This window comes from Wyeomyia smithii, chromosome 1 (genome assembly GCF_029784165.1).
Source record: "Wyeomyia smithii strain HCP4-BCI-WySm-NY-G18 chromosome 1, ASM2978416v1, whole genome shotgun sequence".
NCBI classification, from domain to species: domain Eukaryota; kingdom Metazoa; phylum Arthropoda; class Insecta; order Diptera; family Culicidae; genus Wyeomyia; species Wyeomyia smithii.
The window spans coordinates 138,373,164-138,399,298 of record NC_073694.1 but is presented as its reverse complement, the minus strand read 5'-3'; the positions used below and the strand labels follow the sequence as shown (position 1 = coordinate 138,399,298).

General features: G+C 42.3%; 1 protein-coding gene and 1 long non-coding RNA gene across 7 annotated transcripts in view; both read left to right on the top strand.

The window, feature by feature from the left end:
• The window catches only part of LOC129718521 (uncharacterized), a 740,981-nt gene that overhangs the window by 701,282 nt on the left and 13,564 nt on the right, over positions 1 to 26,135 (top strand). For all 6 annotated transcript variants that reach the window (XM_055669374.1, XM_055669371.1, XM_055669370.1 and 3 more), the window contains 2 exons: positions 8,630 to 8,815; positions 9,212 to 9,382. In XM_055669374.1, the coding sequence (XP_055525349.1) occupies positions 8,630 to 8,815; positions 9,212 to 9,382 (357 nt within the window). The remainder of the gene's footprint in view (positions 1 to 8,629; positions 8,816 to 9,211; positions 9,383 to 26,135) is intronic.
• Positions 16,013 to 21,412, top strand: LOC129718524 (uncharacterized). Its single transcript, XR_008726948.1, has 3 exons — positions 16,013 to 17,351; positions 17,563 to 17,772; positions 17,830 to 21,412. It is a non-coding gene; the product is annotated as an uncharacterized LOC129718524 (long non-coding RNA).

Sequence of the window (26,135 nt, the reverse complement as noted above, 5' to 3'; positions counted from 1 at the left end):
GTCAGATGAATGAGTAGTATGATTGTTAGAGAGGCACACTGTCGCAGTGGAAAATATGACATCGGGAGGTTCAATTTTTTTGAAACCGCGGGACATTTGAGAGTTTCGCGGGACGTATTTTGTTAAAACGCGGGTCTGTCTCGTCATTTCACAATTACTTGATGTTTGACGATTTCAAAACCTAAATGATTTCTCTCGTCACTTCGCTGAGAGCGTATCGTAAGAGATACGCTAGGAAATTGACTATTTCACGAAAATCAGGACAAATGGTAGAATATAGAAAATAAATCAGGACGCTCGAATAGAATCACCAAATCAGGACATGTCCTGCTAAATCAGGACGGATGATATCCCTATGCATGTAGGATTATTGTTCGACACAATTCTATGACTAAATTAAACTGGTAGTCATAATAGTTGCTACCATTTTAAGCGGCAGCCTAAAAACTTAAGAAGATGGTTTTCACTCGACAATTTAAATCTGGTCTAGACAACATATTCATATGATCTATTCAACAATACCATATAAAGTGTCGATTTAACAATGATTAGTTTTCATAAATCATTCCTCGGTGAGTTTCACCGCTGAACAAGTTAAGTAGTAAACTTCGATAGTCCTGGTGACAACGAAAAAAAAAGAATGTCTTTAATAAAAGTTTGTATGCAAGCTAGGACGCTCGTAACTTACATGCAAATGAATGTGGAATAATAACGCATATTATTATTACATCATTTGGCTTACTTTTTGACGACAATCTTACTGTCACTGAATTTGTTTGTTGCTAAATTGAGCATATACACTGTCGAAAAACAACAAAACAGCTTTATTTTATTTTAAACCTTCCCTTCCGATTTTCAACATTTCTGAAACAGGGATGACAAAATGAAGTTTGTAACGGCCTTAGATTTTGTATGCCTGAAGGGCATTGGGACTAAGAGAGCCACTGCGACCGTCATATTGATTTTCTTTTGTGGCAGGCCCTGATTGTAATGCACAGATTACGAGGTACCCGTACCATTGATGGAATAGGATTAGTTGGTAGTAATGCTGTGCCCCAATTTGGTATCACATAGTCAAATAGACTAACGACCTTTTTGGGATTATAGTTCCATACCTGATATGGAGTTAAAAGGTAACGTCCGAAGGAGTAGTACCTTGCAAATGCAAGAGCTTCACAATGACAAAGCAGGGGAGCGGACGTTTCAACTGCAAGGTTGCAGAAGCGACAGTTATCACAACAGACAATTCCGATGTTCTTCAGGTGGAAAAGAGCAAGACAGTATCCGGTAATAACTCCCGTGTAGGGACGTAGCTCACCACGTTTAAAACCGAAAAGCCTCTTGGTTATAGCAGGGTTTGGAGAGATAAACTGTTTAGCTTGTCTGCAACTCTGTGTATTGTTCCATCGATTAGCTATTTCTAGCGTTTCCCATAATTTAATTACGCCCTAAACGTTTTGTCTAAAGAATTGGCGACACAAATGTTGCCAGACATATTTTTCTTTGATAAAATACAAGAAGACTTCAAACTTCGACTTCGGCCAAAATACATAGACCCTTTTAGCAAATAAGTCTTGAGTTTAAAAAATACCCTCACCCGCGAAAAATACTCTGTTTGCTAAGTCAAATACATGTGTAAAGTTTCTTTCCAATCCATAATGGCCGATATTCGACCGTAGGTCATTTGGCATAGAAACGCTCTCTGTTCAAAGCTTCTCAAACTGTGCTAACTTACTTCACCTTCACTTTTATGGCGACAGATCGTTGCGATCCTATGCCGAATCCAGAATATGCCTCCACACAACTCGGTCTTGGGCTGCTCCTCTCCAGTCTTTCCTTACACCCGCTGCTCTGGCATCCCCGTCAACAACACACATCCAGCCCGTGCGAGATTTGCCTCGAAGTCATCGGCCTTTATCCAGTTCTCTACTAAATATTATCTTTGTCGGTCGCTTATCCACCATCTGTGCTACGTGGCCAGCCCACTGTAACCTGTCGTGTTTCATAGGCTTGACAATATCAGCATATTTGTATACTCTTTACAGCTCGTTATTCATACGCCTGTGCCACACTCCATTTTCTAGTTTGCCACTAAGTATTGATCGGCCTCCTTCCACGTTCACGATTCATGTCCATAGAGCGCCACCGGGGAATCAGAGTCCCATAGAGCTCAAATTCCGTACGAATCTGTAAGCCACGGGACCTAAGCTGGCTACGCAATCCGTAATAAGCCCTATTCGCTGCCGCAATCCGTCTCTTAACCTCGCGGTTCACTTCGTTGTCACATGTCACGAGAGTAGTGAGAGTATACAAGCCAAGTGCATCAAATATACGAGATGTTTATATCCTCTCATTAATCGAAATTCCAAACTTTGTTTAAAGAATAAACTTTTGATTTACAAACAAATTTTTAGACCAGCAATGCTTTATGCTGTACCGATCTGGTCAAGTTGTTGTTTAACAAGGAAGAAAACACCTCAGAATAAAATTCTTAAAGTGATTTTGAAGCGTCCTCCTTGGTTTGGTACACTCGAATCACATAGACTTACTGGTGTTGAAACATTAGAAGCTGTGTCAAATAGAGTTATTAACAATTTTCGACAAAAATCGTTGCAATCTTCAATTGCTACGATAAGCTCTCTTTATAGCCAATAAGTTAGCAATTAAGTTAGTTGTAAGTTTACTTCCCACGGTGCTCCCACAGACCGTTATTATAAAAAAAATGCACCAAAGAATCTGAGTACGCCATTCGATTCGTTATGACGTCCAGAATCTCTGGTCAAAATTTCAAAATCATCGTACGGTACATTTTTGAGTAATGCCCTTTTGAAGGTCGTAAAGTACAAAAAAGTGATATTAAAACGACGAAATACTCAATGTAAAGCACGTTTTTCAGCCAGAATTTTATGAAACAACTTCCAAAATAGTTTCTACGCATTCCAAGTATTATATTCCAAGACATTTACAATTGGTGGAAAGATTTTTTTTGAAAATCCCACAGTGCACAGTGGTCTAATTTCGAAAAATCGTGATCGTTATAGATTGGACTATGAAAAATCGATTTTATGTACTCAATGTCTTCAGCAAAATTGTTTCATAGAGCAAGGCCTCATATTTGGCGGTTTTTGGTTTTTCGATCAATCTACCTAACAGTTAGATAAAAAAAATATTTTTTCTAATTTTCAATATACCGGATTGCTTCCTTCAGCAAAGTTGTGGAAAATATTAAAAGAAAAACAATTGTTAAATACTGCTATGTCCTATCTGTACTTTTAACACGACAAAATAGAGTTTTTTGTGAAACACCCCCCCTTAAAATCAGTTTTTTTCTATAATTTTTTCTGTTATTGTCAAAACAATAAATTCCACAAAGTCTTGAGGAAAACTTAGTTGAATGCATAAATTCTTAGAACAAGTTGCATTGTTTTGACCACTACAGACGAAATTATAGACAAAAAACTGATTTTAAGGAGGGGTGTTCCACAAAAAACTCTATTTTGTCGTGTTCAACGTACAGATAGGACATCGCAGTATTCACCCCTTTTTTTTTTTTTTAATTTCCACAACTTTGCTGAAGGAAGCAATCCGGTATATTGAAAATTAGAAAAAATATTTTTTTATCTAACTATTAGGTAGATTGATCGAAAAACCAAAAACGCCAAAAGTAAGGCCTTGCTCTATGAAACAATTTTGCTGAAGACATTGAGTACCTAAAATCAATTTTTCATAGTCAAATCTAGAACGATTACGATTTTTCGAATTCAGACCACTCTGCACTGTGGGATTTTCAAAAAAATCTTTCCACCAATTGTTAATGTCTTGAAATATAATACTTGGAATGTGTAGAAACTATTTTGTAGGTTGTTTCATAAAATTGTGGTTGAAAAACGTGCTTTACATTGAGTATTTCGTCGTTTTAATATCACTTTTTTGTACTTTACGACCTTCAAAAGGGCATTACTCAAAAATGTACCGTACGATGATTTTGAAATTTTGACCAGAGATTCTGGACGTCATAACGAATCGAATTGTGTACTCAGATTCTTTGGTGCATTTTTTTTTTATAATAACGGTCTGTGGGAGCACCGTGTTCCCTTTTTTTGACAAGTAGGTTTATGTCCCTTCTTGTATATAGGGATACGAGTCCTTCTAGCTCTTAGATATTCGTTCCTCAGGCCATACCCTTAAGATAACCTGGTGAATTACATTACACAGCCGCTCAATCCCAACTTTGAAAAGTTCGGCCGGTAAGCCGTCCTTCTTAGCGGCTTTGTGGTTCTTTAGCTCTTTGCAAGCATTCTTCATCTCTTCCAATGTTTGTGGGTCCACAGCTTGTCCATCCTCCTCAATTTCTATCCTGTTCCCTTCGACGACTCTCCTACTTTCCTCACCGTTCAACACTATTTCAAAATGCTCCTTCCAACGACTGGCCACCTGCCATTCTTCGGTAAACGGGTTCCCCTCCCTGTCATTACACATGGCACGGCCCGGTTCATGATTACATTGATCGTTTGTGACGTTTCTTGCGACGGCGAAGCCTCTTTTCGGTAGCTCTTGCCTCCCGGTATTTCTCCCGCATCTAACACGTCACACGAGTAGCTGCTACTAACCCACTACGCGTGGTTCTTGTTGTCATGCCTATCACAATTCGCGTTGTTTCGCTGACTGCATCATGGATGTGCTTACACTGCTCGTGTGCTGGTTCACCGATCCGTCTATCAACTTTCTGAGTACACTCTGCAGCAACTCCTTTCGCTGATAATCTCTGGATGTCCAGACGAATCTTCTTCGCCGATCTCGTTTGTTTCATCAGCCTGACAATATCAGCGTGTTTATAAACTTCGTATAGCTCATGATTCATGCGCCTACGCCTCACCCCATTTTCATGTCCGTAGAGCGCCACCGGGAGTATCAGAGTCCTATAGAACGCAAATTCCCTACGGATCTGTAGGCCACGGGACCTAAGCTGGCTACGCAATCCGTAATAAGCCACATTCGCTGCCGCAATCCATCTCTTCACCTCGCGGTTCCCCTCGTTGTCACATGTCACGAGTGTACCAAGATAAACAAATTCGTCGACCACCTCGAAAGTATCCCCATCCATCTCAACCGTAGCACCAACACCCGCAGAACTATCACGCTCTCTGCCAGCCACCACGTACTTCGTTTCGGCAGTGTTTATGGTGAGTCCAGAAGCTCTCGCAGCTTCCCTTTTGAGAACCGTAAAGAACCAATTGTATCAATCTTATCCGCAAAGCCTAGAAGCATGGGAGCCTTCGTGATGATGTTGCCGCTCCTCTGCACACCGAATCTTCGCATTGCACCTTCTAAAGCTATGTTGAACAGCACTTTAAAATGCTGCTTCCAACGCCTGGCCACCTGCGATATATCGGTAATCAGGAAGAACCACCCCCCCCCCCCTCACCATGGCAGATACTGGCATGGTTCGGTTCCTGATTCCGTTGATCGTACTATAGAAACTCCTCGTGTCGTGCCAGGTGAAGTAGTTCTCCGCCTCCGCGAGGACGCGATCGTAGTGCTCACGTTTTTACGGTGGTGAAGCCTCTTTTCGGCAGCTATTGCCTCCCGGTATTTCTCCCACATCTGACGCGTCACACGATTAGCTGCTACTAAAGTGTTGGCGCATGCTCGGTTCTCCTCTTCCGTCACCTCTAGACACTCAGCATCGAACCACCCACTGCGCGTGATTCCCGTTGTCATGCCTATCGCTTCACGCGCTTGTTCGCTGACCGCATCATGGATGTGCTTTCACTGCTCGCTCAGGTCCACTCCATCTGGTTCACTGATCCAACTATCTACTTTCTGAGTTTACTCTGTAGCAACTCCTTCCGCTGATAATCTCTGGATGTCCAGACGTATCTTCCTCGCCGATCTCGATTTAGCTACGTTGGACAGCCGTGCGCGAATCTTGCCTATCAACAGATAGTGATCTGAGTCATTAGGGTGTCTCCAGGTATGCTTCCGAATGCTCAGACGTGCACAATGGTTACTACAAAAGGTCATTCCCCTGGCCGCGGCGAAGTTTACTAACCTCAAGTCATTGTCGTTGGTGGTAGAGTGAAGGCTTTCCCCACCAATAACGGGATGAGAGAACTCCTCTCGTTCGACTTGTGCGTTCATATCTCCGATCTTTATGTCGTGTTGTAGGCACTCTCCATACGTATTTCCAAGGATCTCATAGAACTCCTCCTTTAATTCGTCGGTTTTTTTCGTTTGTCGGCGCGTACACGTTGATTAGGCTGTAATTTAAGAATCTGCCCTTGATCCTCAATGCGCATAGACGATCATTAATAGGCCTTAACATAATGACACACTTCATTTGGTTTCCGAGTGGCATGAAACCGACGCCCCGTTCCGCTCTGTCGCCGCCGCTGTAGTAGATGTGGTACTTGAAAAAAGTGCCCGCGGTCGGATCAACCGCCCGGAATTTACGTTCTTTGATGTTTTTTTTCTGTGTGGACTCATCACTGCGACCAGAGATTAGATCTATTGTGATATTGCCCAGGTGTTTTCACTCCGCACTTCATATTATTGGCAGTATCACTATTGAAGTAATACGCTTATCATTCATATCCGTGCTTGTGTGTGTAAGTTGTACCTTTCCGTTTCAAGCTTACTGCTCTACTATACCGAGCCTCTGTCCATCCTAACAATATCGTCTATTTACAATTCCCTGGAGAGAACTTTCATATGTTACTCACACCAGTTTTATTATAATAGCGACTTATTTTTGTTAGAAGGAGAGTCAACAGAGGTACTGTAGAGTTCAAGATCGAAGGAAGGGTACGTGGTGGAGAGCCTTAGAATGAACCCATGCTTAAGTCCTTTGACAACCAAATGGCCTGATTCTACTAAGATTCGAACCGACGACCACCGCTTACCAAAGCAGACTCTGTAACCTTGCGGCTACGGAGCTCCCATAATTATCTTCGATGTTAAGCCAACGCACCTCTTGTATACCTGCTACCGCCACTTTTGCCTTCTGTAGCCATTATATTTTAATCAAACTATTAAACTGGTTGATTAGGGGCCATTTCTAAACCACGTGACCATATTTTGATCACTTTTTATACCCCCCGTACCCGCCGTGGTCTTTCGTGGTCTTTCGGCCAACCCCCACCCCTTCGAGACTTTAACCACGTGGTCTTTTCATTTGTCAAGTGCCAAAAATTCGCTTAAATTTTTTACATTTTTATTATTAAACTTTCAGTACATTCTATATTTCTAAAATGCAAATGCTTCATTCTTGACATGGTGGCGACAATAAATTATAAGTCAGGGAAAAAGACCACGTGGTCTTTTGACAAACCCTCCCGTCCCCCTCTTTATTTATTTGTTTATTTATTTATTTATGACCACGTGATTTGGGAACGGCCCCTTACCTATTAGAGGAAATACATTATTCACCTATGACCACAAACAAAGCACATTTAACTCATTTTTATTCAATTTCCTAACAAAGCAGTTTAGTTTATAACAAAAAATAATCAAACTCTTGTTATGATAAGAACTAAAAATGGTGTCAGCTGTAACTTTTACCAAACTATTTATAGTTTTAAATAAAAGGCTTTGCAAAATAGAGTACGCTGTCTTCGCATGGTTTAAGTTTGTGTCACGAAATGCACCATACCTGGAATTGCATGTACTTTGTTTTATCAAGTTAATTGATGATGTGCAGATGACCAACCAGCCCCGGAAGTATATGACCAACTGGCCCTTCAAGTATTAAATATGAGAATAACCTTAAAATATGTGAATATAAAACTTGCATTGTGGCTAGCTATGTTTAGGCAAACATTTTTAACTTGGAAATTGTTTAAATTACCTTAGTCATCTTTGAAAAAAATATGTGTTTCCTTAGAACATTCAAGTATGCATCCGAAAGCCCTGTCTCACAAAAATATTAATCAACATGTTTCTCAAAACTGAAAAAGATAGTTCGGTTCCAGGCAGGCTTCGAAATGGTCACGGTAGAACCACTTTTTACTGCGATAATCGTCTTCTTCTTCCTCTGACGCTAGCAAGGCTCGCTGTCTTAATACATTTTTGAACGAACATGTCAAACGAGCAACGCTACCACGACGTTTTTTTCCTCACACTTAATTTGACATTTTTTCTAGAAATGAGAATTACGCACATTGGGTGCGGATATTTCGGAAATTATTTATATCATTGTGCTTGTAATAATATTTATCAACATAAATAGAACGAAGTAGACAGAAATAAGCCGAAATAACATCGAAAAACGAATGGCAGTGTAAATCACTTTGATGCGCGAGTGTCGTATGACCATTCTTTTCTTTGTTTGAGAGGCGACGGTTGTTTCTCATTTACGAGCGAAAGCCGACTGTGGTGCACGATAAGGAAGCGAGATCAAATGAAAATGCTGACCGTTTCGAAGCCTGGTTCCAGGATCAATTTCAATTAGACCAAAAATATGCAATATACCAATTTCACTATCGGTTTTTTCTTATTATTCTTTCTCTACTTCAATTTGTATTCCCATTTGTAGAATATTGGCACGAAACAAAACCGAATCAATCTGAACGATATAAATCGAAGTCATGGTGGCAAATTAAGTTTTCTCCTCCCATTTTGATTTTTACAGCCCTATTTGCTGCAGTCGAACATGGCCACCTGGAAAAGGCCCGTACGATTCTTGAAAGCACAGATGTGGATGTTAATAGCCTGAATAGCGACGGTCTGTCTCCCCTCGATGTGGCCGTCCTGAGCAACAACCGATCTATGACGAAGATGCTACTACAGCAAGGTGCCATCGAGAATGCCCATACGAGTAAGTACTAACTGTATCGAACTTGTTCTGTGAGCGAGACGGGTGAAATAGCAATATGCTAATTGTTGCCAAAGGGCGCGAGCGTCATTACTCGTACTGAGCTCGACTGGGGTTCTCGTCTAACAGATAGGTTTATGTGCGTTGCCAAAGACGAAACAGCAATGACAGCTCAAATTTCCCAAGAGGGTAATTAGGCTTTAATCAAATTTGATAATTAAATTCACCATTACGCTATAGTTACGCCAACGTCGTCAAAAGCTTGTATAAAGAGTGCAGGTCCGACAGTGGAACGAACTTTCGTATAACTAAAAATAGGGTACTCTCCGGTTAAGCATCAAAACACTGACAGCCATTTTACGTTACTTTTTCTCTATATCTCACTCGCGTACCAATTAGTCCAAGCGGCCAACAACAACGTCGGGTTGCACCTGAACAATCTTTTGTGCGAGGCCGAAACCACCATTCACGAGCTGGGAAACTTCGACGGAAGCCAACCGGGTCACCAACATCAGAGTAGCGGTGGCATCGGCGGAGTAGCGGGCAAGACAACCTTCTCGAATATTATCGGTGAGTTATGAGTGCTTTTGTTCGACGAAGTGTATGCCTTTTTAGGTTTTATGATGAAATGATAGAACAGAACCGAGTCAAGCTACTCGTTGTATGTCAGCAACGTGTGGTCTCCTGTTTGGCAACACTTGTTCGCTCAATTTTCGTTTTAGATGATGAAGGCTGCAAAGCCGCGTGCCGTGATCTTTCGTAGTTGTAATGCCGAGGAAGGGTGTCCGTTAATCGTTCGATTAATTTAACTAATCGATTATTAAATTTTGGATGCTTACTTACATGCACCGAAAATTATATTAAACTATTGTATTAATAGTTCAATTTTCGTGAGTTACTCACATATCCTAACCAATTGTCATCGGATAACCCAATTCTAACATTGTTCTAACCCACAACCACCATCTCAACAGAGAGGATTTTACCTCCACCGGTCGTTTTCGGTCTGTTTCAATTGATTTCGTTCCGGTTTCACCTTGAATTCCGGAGGTTCATGTTACAAAATCATTTGGGCAACTTTCTATGAGAAAAAGGCAAAAAGTGGAAGATAGACTATTAGAAAAATCCTAGAAAATGTAAAAATATAATACTAGATAGAAATACTTACTAGCTAAACCGTTCGCATAAAACATATTTTTGTTTTATTTTTGCAAGTTTTGTCAGTTTTTTACCCTAGAATGGAGTTCCAGTTATCGTACAAGCCACAGGAGCATTTTGAAGAACAAGCACAAGGTCTAGATTGAATTTTCGGCACACCAAGAACTTTGGTAAATTGCAATGCGCTTGAAATTATAACAACTTTGGTTCTACTTTTTCGATTCAGATAATAATTGAATTTTTATGAAACATTCCTAAGAGTATCTATTTTCAATGCAAGCTAAATAACTTTTGTTATTCTTGTTTTTACAAAATCAAATATGAATGAAATATGAAATATGAATACCGTTTCGTGAACCTCTTACTGTAAATAGCTTTAAAAAGTAATTGTTTTCGTTCGTTTTACCACAAAAAATCAAAGTGGTCCAAATCTTGCAAAACACGGGCAATAAATATAGCGATATGACTATTTGCATATTAAAAAGTTAGCGATTAGCGATTAGCGAAAGTTCCGCTAATGTGGGTTTAGCGTTTAGCGTTTAGCGATTATCGAGCTAAATTTTACGGTTAGCGACTTAGCGATTACACGCAAAAGTTGCAGTCTTGTACAATCCTTGTGTCTTCCCGATTCGCACAAATGTTGCACAGAAAACGCACAATAAATGTGTGAAACGCATAACGCAACAGTTTTACTGCGAATACATTGACATAGAATGAAATCAGAATATGTATCATATACCGACACTTTATTTCTCACGACGAGTGTATTAGTGACTAGACTAGACACATCACATACAATTTGCAGGTTGCTCTTTCGCTTCTCTTTCGGTTCGGATTGCGACGCGCAAGGCGATATTTCGTTGCTTCACGAAATGAGCGAGCCACCCGTGTTGTACATACTTGATACCATAGTGTTGTTAGTCTCACTCATACTGTCGGTGCGTGCTTGCTGCTATTCAGAGGAATGCATGAAGAAGAAAAAGTATCTTGAAAACGTGTGTGCAGAAGACTTGAAAAGCGTAGCATATGTCTCGTCCTCAAGCAGAAAGGAGGAGAATGGTTTTGCTTCTCGCTCGCTTTGCAATGCTGCTTGATACCAGTTGAAACTGTTTAGGTGTAGTAGTCTGGAGCTGCCAAATACATTGGAGAAACGCTAGAGCATTAATTGCGTTATGCCCAACACGCAATCATTGTACTGGTTCCGAATTACATCAACAATTGCGCTAAAAACGCACAATTATGTACTGGTTTCACACCATCCAACTTTTGCGTGAGAGAATGTCCAATCGTTAGTTGATGAGTATCAACGCCTTGTCAACTTAAAGGAAGACACCACGATCATCGAGCAACAAAGCAGCGGCTCGAAATGTACAGTTCACGCCGTCAGGGACAGAAAGAGTGCACCGTATCTGCAAAATTCTTTGAAGCAAGAAGGTAAGAAACCGAAAACACCATATTGGCTGACCGCATTGCATTTTGTGAAGGACTGTTTTTTCAACAACCACCTTTGCAAGGACTGCAACCGCATTGGCCACAAAGAAGGATACTGTTCCTGTACGAAGAAGACGAATCAAACGATGCAGATATCCTGAAGGCTCCTGCTTTTAAAGATCCAGCAGCTGAACGTGAAGAAGTTCAAGAACTTCCTCCGCCATCATTAGAAGCTCCACCACAACTCATGGCTGAAGAACAACAACCTCTCGATACTGCTGAACAGCTACTAGACAATGAAGAAAATGTTCTCGAGCAGTTAGGCGATGAAGAGCCAGAAACCTCTGATCGACCTAGACGGCTCATTTCGCTGCCTTCCAGATTCCAAGGGTATTGGCTGTTTTAAGTAGGGAGATGCTACATCAAGGCAACCAGTGAAAAGTTGTCCTTGACATCAGGGTGGAAAATTGGATTAATCTTTATCCAACTTCGAATAGAAATAGATGTTCTTTAGTAAAAACTCTTAAGTTCATATAAACCTTTGGACATATTAGTGATCAACACTAAATTTCATTTTTTTATTAACACTCAATCAAACTAATCTGTTATTTAATTTACACTAAACGTACCGTAGAAAGATAACAATAAGAATGTCGTTAATTGAATACCATCTTCCTTTTATCCTCCGCAAATCGCTCCAGCGCTAATTCAATAAATTTTTCACGATTGTTTTTAACCATCTGCCGATTAACGCTTAGCAAGCAGAGAGCACTCAACCGCTGTTCAATCATTGTTGACCTCAGCCAGGTTTTCACCCGACGTAATGTGCTGAGCAAGTGCAATTTCAATTGTTTTCTCAGTCGCAGGGAAGAAAGAACGGAATTCAGCTAGCAGGTCTATAAGATCCAGCTCTTCCAAGTTCTTACGATCTGCTCTCATGCTGCTGCAATGTTGATACCAAACTTCCACCTCTCCAACAAAATTGTCAACTTCCTAAAAAATTACGAAACTTTCGGATTTGCGCTTGAACTCTTCCAACGACATGCGTATTACGTTAGCTGGATGCAGCAAGGACAACGCGTAGGCAGGTGCACTATCTTCACCGAACCGTGTTTCCAGTGAGGTTACAAGAGAATCAATGTAAGGAATTGTCACAGCTCTGTTCCAATACTCCAAGCTAGTAGATGCAGGCTGATTTGCCCGGTACTTTCGCCGCTGCAATGTCCTTGGTGGATCAACGGAAAAACCGGATATGCCCGTTCCGGCATCCACAACATATTGGCACTATTGGACAACAATCAGAGCATTGAACGAAAGCCCGGTTCCGGACGGCCGACAAGAAATAAAAGTGGTAATATCACTGCGTGCGCTCGAGGAAGTCGGTGCAACCGGGTAAACAGTGAAAAAGTACCTGTCGAACATGAACATACATGTCAGGAAGCATCAGCCCCGTCCACTAGTCTCGGAGCTGCAGGTGATGATGCAGCAGTAGTGCCTGAATAAGATTTTCAAATCAATTTTCCCGGCAAATCACGAAGTGGCGGTGGTGATGGACGACGAGACCTGTCTCACCCTGGATGACAACGACTGTCATGGCACTTCGTATTTTACCTCCCCTATGAAGGAAGTGAGCACCGAGGTGAAGATTATTTCACGCACCAAGTTCCCCATGAAGGCGCTGCTGTGGCTGACAATCAGCGAGAAAGTGATGTCAAAGTTGCTCTTGTTTTGATCCGGACTGGCCATGAACGGGGAAATTCATAGTACAAAGTGCCTGCCGGAAGTTGCGTCGTTCATCAAGTTTTACCACAAGGCCGAATACGCGGTGTTTTGGCCGGATCTGGCGACGGCCCACTATTACGGTCATTGGAGGGGATGGAGCGGCTGAATATCGATGTGGTACCCAAGTTGGGGGACCCGCCCAACGTCCCCAAGTTGCGTCCCATCGAGGATTTTTGGCCAAGCCTGAAGCGTAAGATCTACTCCAACAATCTTGTCGCGAAAACTGAGGAGGAATTGATAAATAAAACGACGAAATAATTAAAAAACATGCCTACACGCATGTTTTCGTTCGCCATGGTGAATGTTCCGGTTAACTGTCGGAAGGCCACCCATGAACCTTCCCTATTACTTACTACCCACTCGGAAAAACAATGTGACGCCAGGCCTGAACATGACAATAGACTCGAAAATGCATAAAGAAGAGTTTTAAAATAGTAACTCGGGATGCTGCAGACGTGAAGAAATCGTTGAATAAAATGGCCGCTAAGGTTGACCAACAGAGTGTCCAAACTAGAGCGTCTTTTTTGGGACGACCCGGGATGGAATTTACCGAAAAATTCTATTTTCGAATCCCGTGGCTTTGGCGGCTTTGGCATCCCCTTCTTGCTGATTGTTAACCACAGCAACACCTTCTTGGGGAAATACGAAGTGCCCTGCCAGTCGTTGCCATCCAGGTTCGCCAGGTAATTTTCACAGTTTGGCCGATGGCACCAACCTCCTCACCAAGCGCACGCAGCGATGTAGCCACTTTTCCCTCGGTCATCCTCTTCAGCATCCTTCAAAGTTTCTGATCGCTTAGGGTCGTCGGCCGTTCGGAGCCGGGTTTTCTTTCGATGCTTTGATTCTCGTTCAATAGTGCCAAGATATTGTAGATGCTGAAATGGGCGTATCTGGCGTCCACAGAGTGTCGCAAAAAATCCGTTTTTGACACGGCAGGGTACCGTTCTTTGAACGCGCACACTTCTGAAGTAGTTTCACTGTTTTTGGCATCAAGGTTAGATTTCGAGTTAGAATTTTTTCGGCTGACTTATGGGTTGCTATGATTGGTGCTGCATGGGTTGTTCCGTTAGTGCGTGTAAAGGTAAACCGATGAAAAATCGACAATTTTTGCACATTTTTTAAATGCAAATGTTAAGGTTCAACAGTTTTGTCTCCTCGAAAAAAGTCTCCATTCAAAATTTAAACTTAATCGGATTTCTGGCAAGACTTCACTTACAGTAGTGAAAGTCTTACTTTTTTGACCAATGAAAAAATGCGCAATAGTCGCTCTTGAAGTATTTGAAATCGAAATTTTGTTCAGTAGTAAATCGCTTAGAAATGCATGAAATATGTAGCTTCATAAACATTCGCCCAACAATATCCATAAAAAGCGGTCGCACGCACATATGCGCGGCAATTGAAAGTTTAAAAAATAGAAAACATTACATTTTATTGGTTTTGTCCGATAATTCCGTGTGGGTTGTAACAGGGGGTCACCCTGTACACACTTAAATTTGCCCGGCGAAACCCTTACAGGGCGGCCAGATATCTCTAACGGACTTTCGGACTTTTGCTAGAACACTAAAAAAAAAAACAAACAAAATAAACAAAACAAAACTTATCGGTTTATTCCGTCCTTCCTCTAGCTGTTGGTGGTGGGAGCACTCCTGGGGTGGTTTGTGTTCAAGCTGCTCCAGCAGCTAACTTCGGCGGGGCTGATGTGTTGGATGCTGCTCCTACAGCAGACTTCGGTGAAGTGGTTTTCCGCTCCTTGTCGATTAGCCGGGGTAGCGAACACTGCTTACCAATCCGGCGAGCAACACACACCAGCAGCACACGATCCACGGGCCAACGGAACAACCTTCGTTGGACTTACACAAAACAAAGCGGCACAACCTTCGCTTTTTTGCGAGACAAAACTGTAAAAATTTAGCAGTTAAAAAACGCGCACAGAAACGTAAACAAAACGACGCGTGTCTCACCGTGGTCGAGGCTCAACTACTCATCCCGCGATGGCTGCCTATGTTGCCGACCACAACAAACCCGCCGTGACGTCTTAGTCAGCACTCAGCACACCACTTTTCCGCAGCTAGAGGGAAATTCCGGCCTATCTAACCCTAAACATTAATTCACAAATATAAAATAAAAATTATCGGCCCTACTAAACGCGACAATATCGTTCACAAACGAAAAAACGAACGAATTTAAACGAATTTACGTAAACGATATTCAGCGCAAGTGGTGAGAACTGTCATAACAAGTACATGCTGCTGCGGGAGCGCCCAAATGCGGGTAATTTTCACTTTACACTCTCTCGCAGCGGCACCCAAAATTAGGGTTATTTTTACGTTAGCGTTACACATAATTAAGTAAATTTCCCACTCAATGCTAAAATTGTAACCGCACAGGTTACAATCTCGCCCACACCGAGTGGAAAAAAAATTGACAGCATTTTTTTTTACTAACCTAACACCTAACACCGATAACAATAATAAACGGGGAATGAATAAGTTAATGAACAAATAAATAAATAAATAAATTAATAAATAAACAAAAAAATAAATAAATATGTACAAAGTCTGCTATCCCTATCATTCCTTCCGTAATTTACAAGCAAACAATTCCAAAAACTAATCGACCGGAGTTCCGAATCGTTGAAATTGTTTGGTCTTGATGTGAAGTGCTAATTCTGAAAGCATTCGCAAAGCGAGAAGCAGTCAGCTCTCATCTAACCCAATCAAGACCTGAACTTGAAATCCAATTCTAATCCATTTTCCAAGACAACTCATCTTCCCAAAATACTGCAAGTCCCAGTACTAATTTTGTACGGTTCTGACTTGCAGGGGAACGGTTGTCGGTTTTTTTTCCATCGACTGTCCAACTTTCGTGTTCTTACGGTGCCAACACTCGATATCTGAGCTAGAGTTAATTTCCGAACCACTCATTCTATTCTCCCTTTCAAACATATCCTTTCATTCCAATCGCCATTTGCACTTCGACTCGCCCTTTGAATTAACTCTGGAATATTGTATCTCACTCAACCACGTCAACTTTTATTCTTTCACTCATGCATATTCTGGCACCCATCCCACGTCATTGTCAACATTCTGGACCATGTCTTTCTGTCCCTGTTCATCTCAAAAGCATCTCCCATACTGAGACGTTTGAGAGGGACCAAAGAATGTCTCTCGCATAATGCGGTAAATAATAAAAATATTCCCTAAGGAATTCAATTTTATCACCCTGGTGGTTAAAATCTGAAACCCCAGTATTATGCAAGACTCCGAATACACAACATTCGGTTCCGATGACGCGCATTCATACATATCCACATTCGGCCGCACCGTACATACATTACATTGCCTTACCACAAACGATCAGTTTCTAATCCGAATCCATCTTATCGTTTCTGGCAGCACGGCCTCGTTTGGAGACGTCAACCGGCGATGACGTCATTCCTATCCGGAATGATCAATATTTTATGTAAACAAACCGGAATGGAAACTCGCCGTTCACATTCCGGTTTTCGCGATTTTTTTTGGTTTTCGTGACGGTTTCTCGCGGCGAAAATACGCTGCGCGTGCGTGTTTATCCCCATAGAAAGGGGAAAAGTGTTTTGTGCGAACAAGAAACGCCCAAACAAGGCAAAAATTTGTAAAAAGTCCCCGCTGAAGAGGGGTGAAAACTAAGTCAATGGCCCCGAACAAGGCGAAGTGATATGTTTTTGGTTGTTTGCCTGCTGTTTCCAAGTGCCTGTGCGTGGGTGTTTTCCCAAAAGGAGCGGAAATCTATTCCGGCAATAATTAAACTTTACACCGTCACGACTGATTTTGGAACAGAAAGCAAAACTTCAGCGGAACGATTTATTACTCCGCCACTAGTGCGAAGCACGCAAAACGTCAACGAAGGTAATGAAGAACCTTCTAACGGCGGTGTAAGTCTCCCTTTTTACTATTCACTAGAAGTAGGTAGAGCAAGGCATAAATGGACCGACAGTCCCAAATGTAATCCGGCGGTCGCCTTTGAAATGTTCCCAAATGAACAATCCGTTTAAAGGCAGGCCGCCGGTATAAAATTGTACCAGTTTATGCTGGTTTGAGAAGATTTGCTGGCCAGACACCAAGATTTTTCCCGGTAGGATCAACCAACTCGTAGGACGAAGACCCCTTTTTGGCGAGAACTTTCGCCGGTAAGTATTGTGGTCCAATTTTAGCGTTATAAGGCTCGAGAGCGTTCGACAACTTCATGTTTCGTCGGTAAACAATTTGACCGACTGCGAATGGGTTCGCAAATTTGCGATGTCGCCCGTTGTATTGCTGTCGAGCACCCTCTGAGGCCTTACTAAGATTTTTAACCACAATACCCCGGATTGTCTCTAATTGGTCCTGTCTTGATTTCAGATCACCCTCCCCGGAAATCCTGGAGTAGTCATCCCCTGATGCCATTTCGCAACCATGGACGACGAAATGAGGACTAAACCCGGTAGACGAATGAACCGTGGTATTTAGGATGCGTTCCACATCAGAAATGCGGGCATCCCAGTTGCGCTGGTCCGTGCGGGCGTACGCGCGTATTGCCGTATTTATAGAACGATTCGTTCGTTCTACCGGGTTAGCCTGCGAATGATATCTCGAATTCAGCCAATGTGTAACATTTGTTTCTTTTAGGAACCGGCTGAATTCTTTGGAGATGAACGTCGAACCATTATCGCTCAACAGGATTTCCGGACTTCCATGGCGGTTGAACCATTGTTCGCGAAGGGTCGCACAAAGTGAGGCGCTGCAAATTTTGCGAACGGGGGTCAACATTACGTACTTGCTGAAGACGTCGAGGACGACTAGCAAGTGTTGATTGCCCCGTTTGCTTCGAGGAAGTGGGCCTATGTAGTCCACCGAAATCATCTGCCACGGAGCACCGGTTGTGCGTGACTGACCCATTTCTGGTTGGACTGAGGTAAATGGTGCTTTCATCTCTTTGCAGGTCCCACATTGGCGAATATATTCGCGAACTTCTGGTCCCATACGAGGCCAAAAATAGCGTTCTTGAACCTCGTGAATCGTTTTACCATAACCCACATGAAGCAATTCATCGTGGGTATGTTGCACGATTTCTTCCCGACACTCGGGAGTTGGGACCAATTTCCAACGAAACCGAGAGTCGAATGGTACACTTTTCGAGGCCACGTATTTGAAAAGTTTACCATCTTCGACTTTAAAGTCAGGATAATCATCAGGATTAGCTGAAACTTTAGACTTCATGGAACAATACCAGTCTGAAGTGGACAATGCCGAAATGGCAGCTACAGCACGGGATAAGGCATCCGGAACGACATTGTCCTTACCTTTCCGGTGCTCAATGGACATGTCGTAGAGTTGTAGTTCCAAACTCCACCGACTCAGGCGCGAACTGGTCTTCCATTTGGTCTTCAGTATCCAGGTAATGGCTGATGAATCAGTGACAAGTCGAAAATGATAACCTTCCAAGTAACCTCGGAAGTGTTCAACCGCCATAATCACCGCCAGACCTTCCTTTTCGGTAGCGTGGTAATTCCGTTGGGGAGTGGTTAGCTTATGTGAAAAATAAGCTACCACTTTTTCCCCCTCTGGATGTTGTTGCACCAGAACAGCCGCGACAGCAGTGTCACTGGCATCTGTCTGCAGAATAAATTCCTTTGAAAAATCTGGCGGGACAAGCACTGGAGGAGTGACTAAAAGTTCCTTTATCTTCAGGAACGCGAGTTCTGCTTCGGAGTTCCAGCCAATATTCTTGGCCTTTGTTTTCAAGAGGTCTGTCAAAGGTGCGGTTACCTCACTAAACCGATCAATGAAACGCCGGTAGTAACCGCACATTCCAAGGAATCGGCGCAGTTTAGTAACCGTCACCGGCCGCTCGTAATCGAGTATCGGCTGAATTTTGTCAGGATTGACTTTTAGACCTTCCTGATTCAACAAATAGCCAAGAAATTTTAACTCTGGAACCCCAAAACGGGATTTAGCCAGGTTTATCGTCAGATTGGCTTTGGCTAGACATTTGGCCACCTCTTTGAGTAATTGTAGGTGATGCTCGAACGTTTCGCTTACCACGATGATATCATCGAGGTAAACGAAGACGTACGGTTCCAGTTTTCCTCGTCCTAACACCTGGTCCATCAGACGTGCCAAAGTGGCAGGGCTGTTAACGAGACCGAAGGGTAGACGAGTAAATTGGAACATACCCCTGCCGGGGACACTGAAAGCAGTAAACTTACGACTGCCCTTAGCCAACGGAACCTGGAGAAAAGCCTCCTTTAAGTCTATTGTAGACAGGTACTTGGCTTTAGGCAGACTTCCTAAAATGCGCCCGGGATGGGGCAGAGGGTATGCATCACGTACTGTACGCTCATTAAGAGGCCGGGCATCTAGACAAAGCCGAATAGAGTCGTCTGGTTTGGTCACAGCGACAATATTCAAAAACCAATCGGAATCTGACTCTTCAATAATACCCATAGAACGCCAACGGTCGACTTCTTCCCAGACTTTAGACAGTTTTCTTGGGTTCATTTTATAAGGATATCGGCAAACAGGCGCGGCACTTTGGAATTCTTCCTTAATTACGATCCTGTGCTCTGTTAGCGAGGTCGTATTTAATTTTCCGGGCACTACAGCCTGAATACAGGTCGTAACCTGTACGATACAGGCCATCTGATCCGGAGTAAGTATAGACTCACTCGGAGCATCAATCTCTACTTCTTCGTCCCGTTCCGAACCTGAGTTCAACAGAGCACAAGTTTGCAACTCGGGTGTTATTCCAAAGGCGCGCCAAAAGTCCATACCGAGTATTGAAGAAACTGTTAATTGCTCCACTACAAGGGTGCAAATAACCTTTGTCTTGTTTTGGAAAGTGTACGGAAGATATATTTGTCCAAGGATCGGTAAGGTCTGTCCATTTGCTGAACGAAGTTCAACTGGCCTTTCCAAACCTTTCAATGGACTTTTGGAAAACTTTCGGTACAACTTTTCGGTGATAATGGTGGCATTACTACCACTGTCGAGCAAAGCCTTGAAGGAATGGCCATATACTGCGATAAAAACGAAAGGACGATTATCGGACGGATCATCGAGGATGATGGTTTCAACAAACAACGGATCACGATAATCCTCATCATGAGCTGGTCGAAAACTGTTGTAAATTTGGGGGTCTAATTTTAGGCTTTCTATGGGGCGCACATCCTTACACAACTGCGACTTTAGTTGGTACGAATCCCGTTTTTTAAGCAGTAGGGACAGCGAGAGACATCGAAACCCTTGAATCCACACAAAATACAGAAGATTCGTCTTGGATTTCTGCACGCCTCATGCTCGTGTCCAGTACCACCGCAGTTGTAACAGACTCCGAGACTAGGAGGTCGATGCTGTTCCACCAGATAGTCGAGACAAATCACCGGCTTTTGTTTGGATTCCGGTTTCGAATTTCTCTCGACAAGATTCTTTTCCGTCTGAACACCTGGCTTTTTCTTCGTGTTTTCAGACGGCGTTTTGGAAGCAAAATTATCCTTTGGGGAATTTTTGCTCCAAAATGTTTTGGTTTCAACGTGGCTGTTATTCGAACCACCTCCCTTTCCGTTTGGTTGGTCCTTTTTCGAGGGGTTAACCGGCGGATTTACCGAATAAGCAGCGACTTCCTTTTGAGAACCGAACACTTTTCGGTAAATCGGTGTTTTGTACGCATCAACCAATTTACCTAAAGTCATCAATTCTGCAAGCGTACTTACTGGCTTTGAAATTAAAACTTGCTTATAGTCCGGCCTGAGGTTCCGCTTGAGCACGTCGAGTTTTTCGCTCGGTGTCATGGGAACCGTCATAGCACGAAATATTTTTTCCATTTCCTGGAAATAGTCCAGGAAACACTCGTTTCGCATCTGCAGGCGCTGGGAAACCTTTGATTTGAGAGCGGTGTCAAGTTCCGGATGAACGAAATTTGCCTTAAGCTCACAAACCAAATGGTTCCAGTTGTAAAGCCTGTTCTGCGATCTCATAGCCCGATACCAAGTAAGAGCATTGTCAGTGAGTAGGTGCATTGCAGAATTGAACAGCTCCTCCTCTGAAATTTGCTCGCACTGAGCATATTTTTCAACGGAGTCCAGAAATTCATTCAGTCCTAGCCCATCATCTGTCCCAGCGTATTTCTCGATTTTCCAATCGGAAACACGCTGTGGTCGACGATTGTAATGGTAGCCCGAGCAGGATGGTAATTCATTACCCGTACGATTGGGCAAAGGAAAACGTCCACCTGTCGGACTTGACCTTCCATTCCCATGGTGCTTTGGGGCCTGGGACTGAATGGCTGGTAAAGCTGGTTTCGTGTTCTCAATCGGAAGTGACGGACATTCGATCTTTCAGCAAGTCCAGGAGTAACTTTTCCACCACGGTTTGGTTCAATGTGGGCGCCAGTGGTGGATCATGTACTTCCGGTTCTACTGGCTCGTCGATTTCGTCCGTCTCCCGTCTTTCGTCCAGATCGGTCTGCAGATCAATCTCGGGAACGCCAGTTGGTTTAGAATGTACCAGCGCCCGAAGTTCACTGACGGATTCACGAAGTGAGACAACTTCTTGAACCGTCTTTCGCAAAACTGAAGCAATAGTGTTCAGTGAAGCAATCCCGCCCATTAGCGTCTGAGTAGCTTCCAAAAGGCTATCAGACCTCTCAGCCGCTAGAGCTTTATCTCGTTGGGATTGTTGACGTAAAAGTCGAATCTCGTCCCTTAACTCGCTTAAGACAGACCCAACATCTTCTCCTACGAGCGGACCAGATCCTACACTTTGCGGGGAAATGGGTGCCGTTTGTGTTGGTGGCACGATCGTGCCCAGCAAATCTCCCAAACCTGCTCCACCTTCCCCAGTATTTTTAATTGGGGGAAGTACTGCTGACATATCAAAATGTTCTTGATATGTAGCAGCAACTTCCGCCAACAAACCCAAAATTTCCTGGTTGACCTCCCCTGCTGTATATTTTTGGATTATCTGGAGTCGAGACCCCAGATGGAGTAACCTTGTTCGGTAAACCTCCTTGTTTGGGCATCTATAACGGAGATCTTCCTTAATGGAACTCAACTTCCCAAGGCAGATCTCCATTTCTTCAGCAGCATCACCATGAAACACGCGCAAGCGTTCCACCGGAGAAGACCGTTCTTCGGCCAACAATCCCCGTAAACGACGCTGCCGCTGAACCCCAGATGGATCCGAATCAGCCGAGACGACAACATTCCGCGAGCTCAACTCAAAATCTAGCTCGTCGAAATGCAAATGGTCAACCCGCATCAACCAATAAGCTCTGTTGAGCTCTTCGAACATCATTGCCATTTTCTCAATGTTCTTGGAAAAGAACTCAAAAGCACAAAGCATTAAGTATTGACACGGTATGAAACTTTGTATTAATTTCGCCCACTAACGATTCCCTTTTATTTCAGGAATTTGAGCTGAATTGGATAAATTTTTCGAATCGGATTTAATTTTAAAGGTTGGCAACCACCTTGACTGGGAAAGACTCAAGCTTTCCACAACTCGTCTGGCAGTTCCACCAAAACTAACGCAAAATCACCGATTCAGAAGACAAAAATGATAAATATATAAAATATAAATTATAATAAATAATATAAATAACAGTAAAATTTAAATGAAAAATACGACCGCGAACAATATTGCGGAAGAAACCCCACCACTTGCGTAACAAAAATTCTAGCAAAAATCCGAATTTTGATAGAGGTACCCCACACTCAAAAAGAAAAAAATATTTTTCCTTAGGAAAATATTTTTTCCAGTGCGGTTTTTGCGCTGTGCGCCAATTGTAACAGGGGGTCACCCTGTACACACTTAAATTTGCCTGGCGAAACCCTTACAGGGCGGCCAGATACCTCTAACGGACTTTCGGACTTTTGATAGAACACTAAAAAAAAAACAAACAAAATAAACAAAACAAAACTTATCGGTTTATTCCGTCCTTCCTCTAGCTGTTGGTGGTGGGAGCACTCCTGGGGTGGTTTGTGTTCAAGCTGCTCCAGCAGCTAACTTCGGCGGGGCTGATGTGTTGGATGCTGCTCCTACAGCAGACTTCGGTGAAGTGGTTTTCCGCTCCTTGTCGATTAGCCGGGGTAGCGAACAGTGCTTACCAATCCGGCGAGCAACACACACCAGCAGCACACGATCCACGGGCCAACGGAACAACCTTCGTTGGACTTACACAAAACAAAGCGGCACAACCTTCGCTTTTTTGCGAGACAAAACTGTAAAAATTTAGCAGTTAAAAAACGCGCACAGAAACGTAAACAAAACGACACGTGTCTCACCGTGGTCGAGGCTCAACTACTCATCCCGCGATGGCTGCCTATGTTGCTGACCACAACAAACCCGCCGTGACGTCTTAGTCAGCACTCAGCACACCACTTTTCCGCAGCTAGAGGGAAATTCCGGCCTATCTAACCCTAAACATTAATTCACAAATATAAAATAAAAATTATCGGCCCTACTAAACGCGACAATATCGTTCACAAACGAAAAAACGAACGAATTTAAACGAATTTACGTGAACGATATTCAGCGCAAGTGGTGAGAACTGTCATAACAAGTACACGCTGCTGCGGGAGCGCCCAAATGCGGGTAATTTTCACTTTACACTCTCAACCGCCGGCCCTGGTCATGTTTGTGAAGAAAACCTTGGTTTTGTGTCTACATTTGCAAACCCCTCAGTACATTAAGAACTTCTTTGTAGGTTTATCAATGAAAATGAATTTAAATTTGCTGGGGACGTTTCGTCATCCATCAGCATACATCCTTCGTACCAAACCCTTGTTATACATCTTTAGAGCGCGTCTCTTAACTATGCTGGATTTTTAATGCATACGGATAAGCGTGAAGTTTTTACCATCGTTAGATATAGATTTTCCTAACAATTTATTGATGATGATTTCAGATACGAAAAAATTGACAGTGTTTCCGGATTTTAAATGAAGCATGTTTTATGTGGATACTTTCTGCACCACAGCCAACCGTCCCAAAAAATAATAGAATTCAATAGCGCGCTGCATTATTTTGACCAATCACAGAAGGCTCTCAGTTTTACAGAACTTTTCAAGTGATTTTTGGTATTTAGTATTCAGTTATCACGTACTTTTCTTGGGTGAAACCAGTGCTGATAAAAGTCATTTTTCCCAGCAAAATTCTTCGAAAATTACAGCCAATCATTTTCAATTTTCACTTCCAATGATCGCAGCACTCTTTCAGATACACTAGATTTTCGTCTTAGTAACGTGCTGTTATACTCAGATGAAATAGATCGCGCGCATCGTTCACGGTTACGGAATAAAATTTGACGACAAATCCAACCAAATGATCTTCACTTCAAAGCGAAAAAGAAAAACAAACAGTCCACTCAACCAAAATGAACCTCACCGAAACACTTTTTCACTGACACTGACCGATGCCTTAAAAATCTTCGTTAACTGATAAACTGATTTTGTTGTATTGCTTCCATTGCATGAAATATATTGAGGTGTTTTGACAGTTCGCTTCCATGCAAAAAGCGGGAAGGGAGAACTGAAATCTGCAAAGATTGTAAAAAAATAACGTTTATGGATGCTTTTTTTCCACTTTCACTCAAGAGTGTCAACAAATATCAACCCTGAATGAAACTACAGACTTTGTTGATTTCTAAATAACTTCTATTTTAAACGACATACAACTCTCATTATGGTATATTTTATGTAAAGAAGCAAAAGGTTTCGAACGGTGCGAAAGTCTTTAAGATAGGTGGATGAACGTTGATTAAAAAAAAATCTGAAAAAATCAATATGGCGGTCACTAACTTTAATATATCCTTCACATTTCCAATGGTATGTTGGCTTGAGAAATTCTTTGAAGCATGCCAAGAGTTAAGTACAGTTTTGGAGAGCCAAGTTTTGACGAAAAACAAGGAATCCAAGAAAAAGTATTAATTTTTGGTTAGCGAAAAGATCATCAACTCGGTTTCCCGTATGCAGTTTCACGAAACGAAACATAACTTGAATCGTTTTTAACAACTTCAACAACTAAATAGTAATTCGGTCTTAACAGGAATTACTCATATATACTTTTCAGTGAAAGTAACCGTAATCTAATGTATTAAAAGATCTATTTCCCGTTACATGTAATAAGAATATATTTTTATTAGTGAGCAATTCTCGCTGAAACCGTCCCAAAGGTGACATGAGGTCTTTCAAAAAGGATATTTTTGTGTCTAAATGATTAAAAGTAGCGAAAATATGAGAAAACCACCTTGGTTAGTTCATATTGAAGGACTCCTCGGGCACAAATCGGTTAAACGGTTTTTACAAAAATTGATTTTTTGAGCAAATCTCAATTCAATCTTTCATTTAATTATTTCTCTTGAATTTGTAATTGAACCCCCTGCAACCAACACATCGTTTTCAAGAGGAATGATAGAGCTTTCATTTGAAGTAGAAAAACATTGACCGCCATCTTGGATCTCGCCGCCATCTTGGATTTCATCAGAAAAACGTGTTTTTGAGCAAGTTCACAACCACTGATTTTGAATTTGACATTTTCTTCGATCTTTGATCTTTTCAAAATCGAACTTCAAACAGTTCAACGCATGACGCGCGTCCAATATCAAATCAACGCAATATACTGAGCCTGTGGTGTGCGTATAATGTGGACAGTCAGCATTCCTAGTTCACAGGTAGTAAGTGCGCCCACGCACCTTAATTTTTGAATAGCCTTAATTCAATTGGCTGAATTTCGTTAGGTGGCAAACGTACCCTTTTCGTCGATAAGAATTTGCTAGGGATCAAAAAAGTGATGATTCTACTCTTACTTTATTTACGCTGGCATACGCAAGTCTTCTCCAGATTACTCGGGATATACTTGATTCATACTATACCTTGGTATACCATACCTAAGTTTGTTGATAGTAGTTTGCTGTATGAAAACAACAGTATATAACA